The sequence below is a fragment of the Mytilus edulis genome, chromosome 13 (genome assembly GCF_963676685.1).
Source record: "Mytilus edulis chromosome 13, xbMytEdul2.2, whole genome shotgun sequence".
Classification (NCBI taxonomy): domain Eukaryota; kingdom Metazoa; phylum Mollusca; class Bivalvia; order Mytilida; family Mytilidae; genus Mytilus; species Mytilus edulis.
Window position 1 is genome coordinate 8,261,869 of NC_092356.1, and position 12,849 is coordinate 8,274,717.

The window sequence follows — 12,849 nt, forward strand, 5'->3', positions numbered from 1 at the left end:
AACGAGACTAGAGGATAGGAGTAATTATTTCTTAAACAATTTATTTTATTGATGTGCGTTCAGTTAAATAATGTTTCCTTAATGTTTGAAATACAACAACGTATCGATTTCAGTAATTGTGCTTTCTAGAACAACCATACTCGAAGTTTACTTAAAGTGTGAGAAGCCAAAAGTAAAACATTAACTGGGGTCTTTTTTTAATTCCACTCACAGATTTTGAATATTTGATTGTTAGGGCATAACGTTTCGATTGTTTCTCCCTAACATCAAGGACGACTTTGCTTTATTCACATATATTTCTTTAATGAGTCATTGCAGTAACAGAGTGCCTTTGCCACATCTAAACAACGAGATAGCGTATTTATATATGAGTTGGCCGCAGTGGTCTTGTTGTCTTAGTAGTTGAACTACTGTATCACTAGCCTGTCAACACTGAAGTTGTGAGTTCGAGTCCCACATGTTACAGGTTTGACCTGTAACGTTCGACTCCAATCTTAATTGACTATGATTATCAGTCTTTCTAAGGAAGGTCGGTGGTAATTTCTAGTCCATCCGGCTTCTTCCATCAATAAAACCTGCCCTTCACGAAATAGCCAAATGTGCTGAATGATGTGTTCAACCCCTTTCGATCAATCAAATTGTGTATATGTGTACGAGGTACGACGCTTTTCTTTTTTTAAGCGTTATTTTATATGCACATAAACAACATGTGTTTCAGTCTCAAAATTTAAGTTGTAAGGTAGGCGTAATGATATAAACGTATAATTCAGCTTTATTCTGTTGACAAGTCGACATGCAATGGGTCGATTGAGACGGGATATGCTAGAAAAATCTATTGAAAATAGATGAATGATTTAAATTCTACGTACCATGTAAAAGTGTGAATTTTGGACCCCTTGACCTCTTTTTTCCCGTAGGAGTTAGCACTAATCTGATTGAAAAACACAGGCAGGAAATTTTGTGTCGCCTTCGACTTCTGTCGCAGAAAGCGAGACTTCTGATAGTGATCCGGCGGCGGCGGCGGCGTCAGCTCTTAACTTAAAAGCTGTATATTTCAGAAGGTAAAAGACCTGGATGCTTCATACTTTGTATATAGATGCCTTATGTTACGAACTTTCCGTATGTCATATGCCCATTGTCCTTCACCTCATTTTCATGGTTCAGTGATTACTTGAAAAAAAAGGTTTTTTTGCAATGTTAGTTTCTCACTTATTATAAGCAATAGAATATCTTTATATGGTTTGTGTATACCTTGCAAGGTCCTCATGTCTGTCAGACAGTTTTCACTTGACCTCGACCTGATTTCATAGATCAGTGAACAAGGTTAGGTCCATACCTCAGAAACTATCAGCAATAGGTCTTCCATATTTGATGTATGAAATGATAAAGGCGGAAATGCCCAACTGGCAAGTGTCATCTGACCTTGACCTCATTTTCATGGTTCAGTGGGCAAAGATAATTTTTTGTGTTTTGCTCTTTTCTCAGATACTGTAAGCATCCAGTCAATTATATTTGGTGTATGGGATGTTTGTAAGGTGTACACGTCTTTCTGGCAATAATCATCTGACCTTGACCTCATTTTCATTGTTCATTGGTCAAAGTTATTTTTTTTGTATTTTGGTCATTTTCTCAGATACTATAAGCATCCAATGTGTGTAAGGTGTACACGTCTGTCTCGCGATAAACTTCTGACCTTGACCTCATTTTCATGGTTCATTGGTCAAAGATAAATTTCTCAGATTATTTTTTATTCAGACATTATAGGGATAGAACTATATTTGGTGTAGGGAATACGTGTAAGGGGATGTGAATGTCTGTTGAGCAGGTGTCAGTTGACCTTGACATAATTTTCATGGTTCAATTGTCAAGGTAATTTTTTTATGATGTTAATTTCGTATATGCTTTTAGCAATAGATTAACTAGATTTGTTGTATGGAATGATTGTATGACCTACTGGGATTATGTCAACTTCATCTCATGTACATTGGTCTTTTAAGTGTTTTATTTTTAGTTAAATGTAATGCATGTGGTATAAACTTCTTTTTTATACTTTAATATAAATTATATTATGAACACTAGAACAGGCGAGACATTCAGTGTGTCCACTCTTGGTATAAAGAATTCAATGGACAAAAACCTATCAAAATCGGACTTAAAATAAAAAAGTTATATTTTAGGGGTTTGACCCCAAATGGGTCGCTTTTATCCTTAAAACCAAAAGAGCTTTATTTTTCGGTAGTATTCAACGGATTGTTGAATACTACCGAAAAATCCTGTCAAGAGGTAATCAATCTCTAAACATTCCATCGAAATTGGATGCAAAATAAGAATTCTACATTTTAACCGATATCGTCTCGATCGACCCTGTTGCATGTCGACTTTTCTAGAAAATAAAGGTGACTTGTTGTGATAATTAATTCGACAACTCAACAAGACAAGGGCAGTAACGGGCATTCATCTCGCCCTCAAGACGAGTTACAGAGATATCTTTTGTCGACTTGTCGCGATAAGTATGTCCATTGTCGCGATAAGTATGTCGACATGTTGTGTTATCTATATAGACAAGTCGATTAAATGCTTCCATGATGTCGACTTGTTGAGATAATAAAGTTGAAATATCAAGATAATATGTCGACTTATCGTGATAAAATATCAATTTGCCGAAATAATTATCTATGCAACTGGTCATTTCGATGGCAGCTGTATACCACCATAGATTTCAAATTGAATCAACTTGTATGTTGTCCAGATTATGCACTATCGTCTATTAGTATTTCATAATTAAAAAAGTATGTGTCCATAGAAAACGGATGCCCCACTCGCACTGTCTTTTTTCTATTTTCAATGGACCGTTAACATTTGCGATCAAAACTCTAATTTGACAAACATATTTTTTTTATTGTGTATATTAATGATCTTGTTGTTATTTTTTATTTTTATTTTGTTATGTTGTGTCACATACTATAAATATTTAATTATGGCAATAAAGATTTGAATTTGATGACAAATTTTGTATTTGGGTCAGATGTGCGTTTCCTTTACTAAAGACTCACCGGTGACACTGGAATAACAAAAATATTAATAAGGCCAAATAAAGTACAAAGTTGAACAGCATTGAAGAACAAACATTCCTAAAAGTTTAAGGAGATACAGGTGTACTAATCATCTTTATTTCATTCTGTAAACTATTCCATATTTGGGAACCAGAAAATATAAATGTTTAATTTTCAGAAAAAGTGTTTGGCTTCAATTGATAGTGTTTTTTTCTTCAGCTGAAGGTAAATGGGAATTTTGATTATCATTAAAATGAATGTTTTCTTGTACTTCTGTACATAATGGCTCTCTTTTTATATTTATATATTTTTACATTTAATGCAATTTTGTATTATATATTATTGAGAGATGAGACTTAAATAAAATATTGAATTGAATTGTAAATAGTTAAGGGCCATAATTATCTTTTAATGATTTAAATACAAGTATTGCCTTTTGAAATTAAAATTGTTTTTCCACATTTAACCAGTTTAAACTATTAAACAATAAACTTGAGGATGTCATTATGTCAGCTTCTACTTTAACCTTATCAGATTTCTTTAATTACTTATAACGTTTCTCTATTCCACTTTCATAACAACTACCCCATATATTGCAACAATAATCAAACAATGACAGAATATAAGCATTTAAACAAATAATACGTATATGCATAGGTCAATACAATTTTTTAATCTTTTGTAATAAGTTGATTCTATTCGATGTTGTAAATTGCATTTTATCTATTTGCGGATTCATAAAAAACTATCATGACAGATCATCTTAGTTCATCGATAGGCAGTAATGATGTTTGTTTGAACCATGAGATTAGTATTTATACTGGAATAATCACTTGATCTAAAATTAAAAAAAATAAAGGACGACTCTGCTGTATTCACATATATTTATTTCAAAAGTCATTGCAGCAATTTATTGCCTTTGCCACTTCTGAAAACGAGAGAGCGTATATGCATATGGGTGGGTCGCAGTGGTCGACTGGTCCAAACCGTTGCAGTACTGTATCACTAGCCTGTCAACACTGAGGTTGTGAGGTCGAGCCCCACATGTTACAGGTTCGACCTGTAGCGTTCGACTCCAATCTTAAATGACTAGAATTGTCAGTTTTCCAACCAAAGATCGGAGGTCCGTAATAGGCACGTTCCACAATCATCAAAAACTGGTCTTCACGGAATAGCTAAATGTGCTGAATGTTGTGTTCAACACAATTCAATCAAAGAACTTATGTATATATGAACGAGGTTCTACGCTTTCCATTTTTAAGCGTTATTTTAGATGCACACAAATTACACGACTTTTGTGTTGCTGTCTCAAAATCTAAGTGTGTATGGTACGTGTAATAATATAAACGTATGATATTGATTCCTTGTTTGATGACAGTTGTCATCAGGTTCGATCGTGACTAATAAGAAGTTTTGATTTCTAAATTCATGACACGTTCGTTAAGATCAATAAAAAGCCAACACCGTCTTTGGTATAATACTTTGCCTAAAGGATTTGCAACCTTCGTTTATAGTCAATGGCTCAATAAAGAGCTTTAATATCAACGTTTTAGACTTTCCAAGGAATTGTGAGCCTTAATTTTTTTTGTCGATGATGATGCCCATTTAGAATTAAGGTTGCCAACGAATTCCGGTAAAACATTGTGTTTAAACTAGTGTTGTCAACGGTCAACCGGTTAACCGGATAACCGGCCGAACGACCGAATACCGAATACCAAAAACGCTAACCGGTTAACCGGACTTTTTTTCAATTTTGATAGATTAGATATAATTTTGTATTGAAATCATTAAATAGTTTTATTTAAAAATTGTCGTCGTGGTAATTAATTTGACAGATCAGTTGTCCAGTAAATTGATTGCTATTGTTAATCCTATAAACATGAAATTAATTAGAACTTGTTTCTCCGCATTGGGCAAGATCTTAAAGAAACATAATTAGTATACATGTTTTTTTAAACAGTAACTCTAAATCAGTAATGCGACTAAATGTTACGATTTACTTCATTGTTTCGTTTCCGATCTAATATTTTCTAAACCTACATCTAATGTGCAACCTCCGTCGTGCAAGGCCTAGTCTTACTTTAAACGAAATGCTAACTCAAAAATTGTGAAATCCAAACCAATGTGAATGTACTCAATGTATCAGTGATTTTACGAGTAACATGGAAACAAAGTACAGAAATAGGCCGTACAGTGACCTATAGTTGTTAATTTTTGTGTCATTTTAATCTCTTGTGGAGAATTTTCTCATTGGCAATCATACCACATCTTCTTTTTTATAATTAATCAAAACTGAAACACTCCACATCATTTTCGGAGACAACAAGTAAAAAAGAAAGAATAATCAGTTTCAGACATATTCAATTCTAAGAGATCAAGAAGTCTTTTTTTATTTTTCAATCTGAAGTTGGTATAAACGCTTTTTTTGATACGGTGTAGTTGGTTATTAAAAGTCAAATTTCGCCATAAATCCTCACAGACAAGCCTTATAATGCCAGAGGACAAACTTCAATTCTAAAAGCGTAAATTTATGACTTGGATGAAAGGTTGTCAAATTGACTATCATACCTCATCTTATATCTAAGTGTAGGGTACTACAAACACCAACTCAAACTACCGGTTAACCGGTTAATCGGTCGAACGATTATCCGAGTAACCGGTTAGGCAAAAGTGCACGATTTGACAACACTAGTTTAAACACAGCTCTTTATCGTGCATCATTATGTGGACATTTCAAATCGTTCTTCTTCCATGCGAAGTTTCAGGCAAACTATTGTCAAACTAATTCATGGTAGATGTAGATGTAAAGTATCACATTGAAAGATATAGCTTTATTAATTTAGTTGACCTACAATGGTGGGTTTACCAGTAAAGATGGTATCTGATGATGAGTTGTCATACAACGTCTACTTATTTTCCTAAAATTGACGGGTTAACCAGTTTGAGAAAAATGTGGCGTCCATCCATAGCGGTTACTAGAAACTCAGCTCCAGAGGGGTACAAATATTCCTTCTCATGCGGGAATTCAGAATATTTAGCAATATTACGTGGTTGCCAAGCACAAAAGTGTGTATTGTCTATAACAAGTACACTTCCGTGAGACCCTGCAAAGCTCTCAGCAATTTTCTTATCGTCTGTGGTCGAAACAAAATCTAAATACACAAAGGTCATGTTCACATCATAATGACTTGAAATATTTACAGAAACGCCCCTATATGTTATTTCAGTATAGGGTATTAGTTCATTCCAAAATGTTAGAAGTGAGTCAAGAATAAGTGCATAAGGTCCAAAATGTAGTGCACTACTTCGAGGCCTGTAAGTGTTATAATCAAACAAAGCTTCACGCTTCAGTGCTTTGTTCATTTCCATATACACATGATTTCCTGTATATAGTTTTATTATCCTCCCATAAAAGAGCCTTGTTGTATTTACTCGAAGTATATTGGCCGAATTAGCGTCGAATCCATAAAGCGAATTAATCACTTCATTCTCGACATTTTTCAGACGAACTTTTGAACTTTGAAATGTATAGTTTAGGAGGTTTTGGAAATGATCAGATGGCGATAATGATGTATTTCCAAAGAATGTTTTCTTGTATGAACTCATAGTAAGCAGCATCAATGGAAGCCCTAATCTATTGTATTTCTCTCCTTTTGCTCGAGTTGTGAAGAAAACGAGTGTGTTACCGAAACGTTCCTGCATATGCTCTTCTGTAAAAGTCTTAAGATACACTTTGATGACATTATTTTTAGCGAGTTGTTCTGGTGTTTTGCCTCCTGTGTTTTTCCTTTTTACAGTCGGCGCACTCTTCACCAGAACGTCACATGATGTAAAGTTTGAAAGTTTATAAACGGCGTCGGTATTGTTTAGTAGTGTCGCAATGTGAAGCAACGAGTAAGATTCGTTTTCCGGTATAATGTTTATAAGGTAAGGTTTCTCATCTAAAATCGTCCATATTCGTTGAAATCTGTTTCTTTTAGCTTCATTTACCATGTATTGTATGTCCCGGTTATCTTTCATGATGTTGTATTGCGGGAAACTAAAATGTAAAAATAGATATTTAATGTATATGGAAACTTTAGGACTAGTTGTTGAGCCGATGCATGAATAGGTTCTAAGATTCGTAGTCCTGTGTTATATTTATTAGAGATCAAAAGAGTAGTCTTTGTTATTTAGAAAAAAATTATAAAGAAAGATATCCATGTACTTTCCCTGCTTCCCCATTCAATTGTACAAGATGGAAAGCAGTTTAAACTTATTGGAATTTGATACTAACGAGTCTTTTAAACGGAATGTCAAATATACACTAGTATTTTATTGAACGTTTTTCCCTTTTCAATTTTTTTTTTGGAAGTTTAGTTTCGGTTTGGAATGTCAGTCCTGTTCAATTTTCCAAAATGTGCATGAAACTCTGTGACTCTATATATTTTAATTGAATGATACAAAACAGACACAAGGATTCAAGTAGGATTTGTATATGTTACATTTTAATTTTTATTTGAAGTGGAGATACAGATGGTGATTTTTAGTATTTATTTATAGTTTTGGCAGCAGTCAACTGATATAGGAAGTCACAAATAAATTGAATTCACGTGTTTTTGTAGTATAAATTTACACAGAAAGTTTGTGACAAGTAGTAATAAAGTACATAATATAAAAGAAAATTCACACGCATACAATATATAAAGTGTCATTGGTTTTACACCAGTCATTTTTAGGGCCCTTTATAGCTTCTTGTTCGGTGTGAGCCAAAGCTCCGTGTTGAAGGCCGTACATTGACCTATAATGGTTACCTTGTATAAATTGTAATTTGGATGGAGAGTTGTCTCATTGGCACTAATACTTCCTGTATCTATTGAATTGCAATACATAGACCAGAGTCCCATTTTTACAGTTTACATATGGGACCCTGATTTATTTACTTGTAGTAGTGTGACGTGATCGAGTATAATGATAATCTTTTCTTCAGCAGACTTGAATAAAAATGTTTCTTTTCAAATTACTAAAAGGTTATTTGATATTTATTACATGATATTTTATTTTCATCTTCGGTATATACTATACACGAACCTTTTGTCTTGTGCGATGTCTTCATCGCTTTTTGTTTCAACACAAATTATAACAACTGCTGCTGTGAGTATTACACTTATAGAAATAATGACGAGTATGACTTTTCTTCCTCGAAAGGAAATCTAAAAATATTGCAAAAAATATTATAACAAAAATAAAATAACCCATATTAACAAAATTATAAAAACCAAAATAAATAACTAAGTACACTACACATTTAGTGTAAGTACCAGGCTAAGACGTTGGGTTCATTTTTTTTTTTTAAATATTTCAAATACTTTGAAATTTTGTGAAATGTAAAATCTACATCAACCCCTAAGATAATTTAAACTAAATAACTGTTGCTGTAATTTATTAGAGAGAAAAAAGATGAATGAAAGTTTTAGAAAATAAAACAATTAAGAAAGATGTTGTTATAAGTTGCTGTTCACCATTATTGTGTTTCGTTTATTGTTTCAAAATTGTGTATTATTTCTTAATGAAATGTAACGTCTTTAACTGTACGTGGTCTCCGTTACAACATACAAACTAAAACCTGATAGAAGTAGTAAATTCATGATAATAACAGCGTAAGCTATAATAAAAATCTAGTGTTTCTTTTTGTATTATAATTTTAATAGTAAGCTTTTTTTAAAACAAATATTTCTAACACTCGTATCATTGGTTATACGCTGATAATTCATTGGGTTTTCTGGAAACATTTCCACTTTTACTTTCGTTTTTGAAATCGCTGAAGTTTTACAATTTCAATGGCATATAATATCACCAATCTGCCAACGAAAAACTTACATTTCGTTCTTGTGAGTCCTCTGTCAGACGATTTTCATCACTGAATGAATTGCTGTCATGCATATTATACAGAAAAACGTGTTGATGTGCTTTATTTTCGGATAATAAGAATTTCAATTGCTATTCAACCAGAAATATCCAAGTCTTTTGAAATATCACACCTTTAATAAGTGTACTCAACTTTGCAATCTCCTTCCTGTTTTGTGTAATCACAACTTTATCCATACTATTGTTCTTCAAGTGTAAAACAAGAAAGACGAGTTTTCTGGTTAGATGGGAATTACAAGTGATGATTTGAAGGCACACAATTTAGCTAATTCAAGCATAAGCAAAATGTTGAATGCATTTTTTTTTATGAATAGTCACATTTCGAACACTTATTAATTTAGGGTTCCGAACCTATTAATATGCTGCACTGGTAATACATTACCCTTATTATAAATAAACGGGACCGAACCCTTTATTACAGAAACCATTAAAGTAAAGAAATGAGCTGATATAATACTTTAATATTTAGTCAGAAAACTAATTTTGAAGTTTAACAATATTTTACTTATTTGTTTTTTGTTATCACAACTGTATGTAACATAAAGTTAATTGATAACATTAACGGTACCAGTTGTCCTGCACCAGATGCGCATTTCGACAATACATGTCTCTTCAATGATGCTCGTGGCCAAAATATTTGAAATCCAAAGCTTATATAAAAGATGAAGAGCTATAATCCAAAAGGTCCAAAAAGTATTGCCAAATCCGTGAAAGGAATCAGAGCTATGCATGAGGGAGATACATTCCTTAATTTATAATAATTGACTTGCATGACCCTTTGTCGGCTTTATGAACATCAATTAACTGTCTTGCAATATTTCTCTACGTACATTTTCTTGTATAAAACAGCCAATTTTAATATTAAAAATAAGGGAATAAATTCCTTTACGGCTTGCCATACATTTCTTAAACATCGCACGTAAATGCACATGCGCGATACATTACCGACCTACATTCCTATTAGACTTTTCACCCATTTTGACAGTTTTTCCTCTTTATTTATTTAATTAACTCACCATAAATATCAGAATTAAAAAGTCTACGCCAAACGCACGACAGGCCACAATAAAGTACGAAGTTGCAAAGTAATGAATTAAGACGCAAAATTCCGAAAGGATTTGTCAAATACAGCTAAGATTATCTATTCCTGGGGATTGAAAAACCCTTAGTATTTCAAATATTTCAAAGATTTGTAAAAAGGTCATATATAATTATGACAATATCAATGATAATTCATATAAACTCATAAGTGTTAGCTTCTGGGCTCGTGATAATCTCGCGGAGAAAACCTTTACTAGCAGTGATATCGACCCAGTGTTTGTAAATATTATGCCTTGTGTATCTTTAAGAATTTTAAGCTATGTTTATTAACGTGCATAATGATAAATGAAAAAAATGTGAATTGTAACGTTTAGTCTCTAAAAAAAAACATTCAAGATATTCGTCGCATTGTATGCAAAGTGTGTGATAATTTGCAATGTAGGAACTGTGACATAAGGCATTATACAAAATATATTGTCTGCATATTTTGAACATCTCAGAAGCGTCCGATTTAAGGATAGATATTGACATTTAAAAACGAGAATAGAGTATTAAAGTAATATTTTTTAAACAATTTTTTTTCTTGATGTAGCATTTAGTTAAATATTTATTTTTTAATGTTTGAAATACAACAACGCACCGATTTCAGTAATTGTGCTTTCTAGAATAACCATACTCGAAGTTTACTAAAAGTGTGAGTAGGCAAAAGTAAAACATTAAATCAAAAGAGTTTTACAAAAGAGTTACAATGCATTAACAGGAGCCTTACATCACTACGAAACCGAGCCTTTCACATATATCAAAGGGGCCTCACAGAATTACCTTAGCGAGCCATACAGAACGATCAAAGCAAGCATAATTAACAAAACAACCAAAGCGAGCCTAACAACAACAACAACAACAATTTTTATTTGTTAATCAAGACGCCCGAGGAGCAGTACAATTACATTTTAAATTAAAGTGTACAAATAATTGTGGTGATTTTTTTCATTGAAATTACAATAAATGACAATAAAACTAAAACTATACAAGAGAAGAGAGACAACAAACACAGTATATATTCTCAAAGATAATGAGTGAGTGAATATACAATCAGTACCGTTTTATAATTAGAAGAAGAGCTGTGGGCTACTCATGTATTAATACTTAATTTTACTCTTCTAGTCTTTATTAAACTATCTATTACTTTAATCATTATGGTATTAACAAATGGATCTTCATTTGACATCAACAATACAAATTTAGATTGGTCATTTAAAGTTTAAAGTTTAAAAATTAGTAAATTAAGATGATAAATCTAAAATAAAACTGGACCTTTCAGTTTTAAGTGATGGACATTGAAGAAGAAAATGAATTTCATCCTCAACAATGTCATTATTACATGATTTACAAAATATTTTATCTGGGGGTATTTCTTTACGTCTTCCCTTTTCTATTTTAAGTTCATGGGCACTAATTCTAAATTTGGTTAACTCATATTTAATTCGGAGGTTTTTTTTAATGATAATTGATTTTAGATGAGATTTGTGATTTAACAAATATGCTGAGGTTAAATTAAGATATTTAAATAATGAATTAATGCTTCCCAACCAATTGTCTTTACATGTATTAGATACAATTTTGGACTCTTCAAATGCTTCTTTAATGAGGGAGTTATTTTGTTCTGTGAGTCTGAGCCAAAATTAAGTCATATTAAGAATAACCTCAAGAGATAGGGGGTAGCGCCCCAACTCTCCTATCACTGCTAGGTTAGTTGATCTTCTAGGTAGCTGTAGAGAATATTTACAAAATTAAACATGTAATTTTTCGATAACGAGATCTTTGCACATTTGGAAAAAATAGTTGTCTCCTTTTGATTGTAACTTATTTGGAGAGAATTGGACCCTAATTTCTGAGCCATATAACAAAATTGGCTTCAGTATGTGGTCAAAAAGATGTAAAAGTGTTTTAATATTAGGTTTAAAATGAGTGAAATATCTTTTTAATTTAAAAAAGGCTTTTAATGCTTTATTATAAAGATTAAACTAAGCATCTGTAAATCTGCCAGATACAGTGAATATCATGCCAAGATAATTATACTTTTTCTCATTATTAATAAGCTGACCATTAATTGTGAATTTTTCCTTTGATATTTTTCTTGTGTTATTAAAAATTAATACTTTTGTTTTTTTCATGTTAATTTCTAGTCCCCATTTATTTTAATAATTCATTAAATTATCTAAACAATTTTGTAACCCAGATTAAGTTTCAGAAATCATAATGAGGTCATCTGCATACATTAAACAGTTAAGGGTACTGTTGTTTAATAAAACTGGGCAACAGCTAGAATCAAAAAATTTCAGGTAAATCATTTATGAAAATTTTAAACAATGTAGGGCTCAGACTATCCCCTTGACGAACACCAATATCTGATGGGAAATTTTCAGTTAGTGTGTTACTTTTCTAACAGATCTACCAAAGCGAGCCTGTCAGCGCTACCAAAGCGAGCCTTACAGAACAGCTAAAACGAGTCTGATAAAATTACCATATAAACGAGTCTTACAAAACTACTCAAGCCATTAAAAAACCCGAATAAAATCAGATATAAGGTGCACATTAACGAGTCAGCAACCCAAATACACAAAGGTCGTATTTATCTAGTTCAACCGATTTTTCAGTAAAACGGATATATAATATATAAGTATTGCAGTCTCTATGGAGCAGGATCTGCTTACCCTTCCGGAGCACCTGAGATCACACCTAGTTTTTGGTACGGTTCGTGTTGTTTATTTTTTAGTTTTCTATGTTGTGTCATGTTTACTATTGTTTTTCTGTTTGTCTTTTTCATTTTTAGCCATGGCGTTGTCAG

The 12,849-nt window shown here is 32.4% G+C and overlaps 2 protein-coding genes across 2 annotated transcripts in view; one reads left to right on the forward strand and one right to left on the reverse strand.

Moving 5' to 3' along the window:
* Positions 1-12,849, forward strand: part of LOC139501201 (neprilysin-like) — a 95,395-nt gene that overhangs the window by 23,183 nt on the left and 59,363 nt on the right. The gene's annotated exons all lie outside the window — the stretch shown is intronic.
* On the reverse strand, positions 5,870-9,102 carry LOC139501204 (uncharacterized). Its single transcript, XM_071290197.1, has 3 exons — positions 8,913-9,102; positions 8,124-8,245; positions 5,870-7,092 (listed from the first exon to the last, which is right to left on the reverse strand). Exons 1-3 carry the CDS (start codon positions 8,973-8,975, stop codon positions 5,964-5,966), a joined length of 1,314 nt encoding a protein of 437 aa, XP_071146298.1. The 5' UTR covers positions 8,976-9,102; the 3' UTR covers positions 5,870-5,963.

Coding starts and splice junctions, on each gene's coding strand:
- LOC139501204 (XM_071290197.1), bottom strand. CDS start 8,975: ATGCATGACAGCAATTCATTCAGTGATGAAAATCGTCTGACAGAGGAC. Junction 8,246..8,912: donor AGGACTCACAAGAACGAAAT/GTAAGTTTTTCG, acceptor CAATATTTTTAG/ATTTCCTTTCGAGGAAGAAA. Junction 7,093..8,123: donor GACATCGCACAAGACAAAAG/GTTCGTGTATAG, acceptor TTTACATTTTAG/TTTCCCGCAATACAACATCA.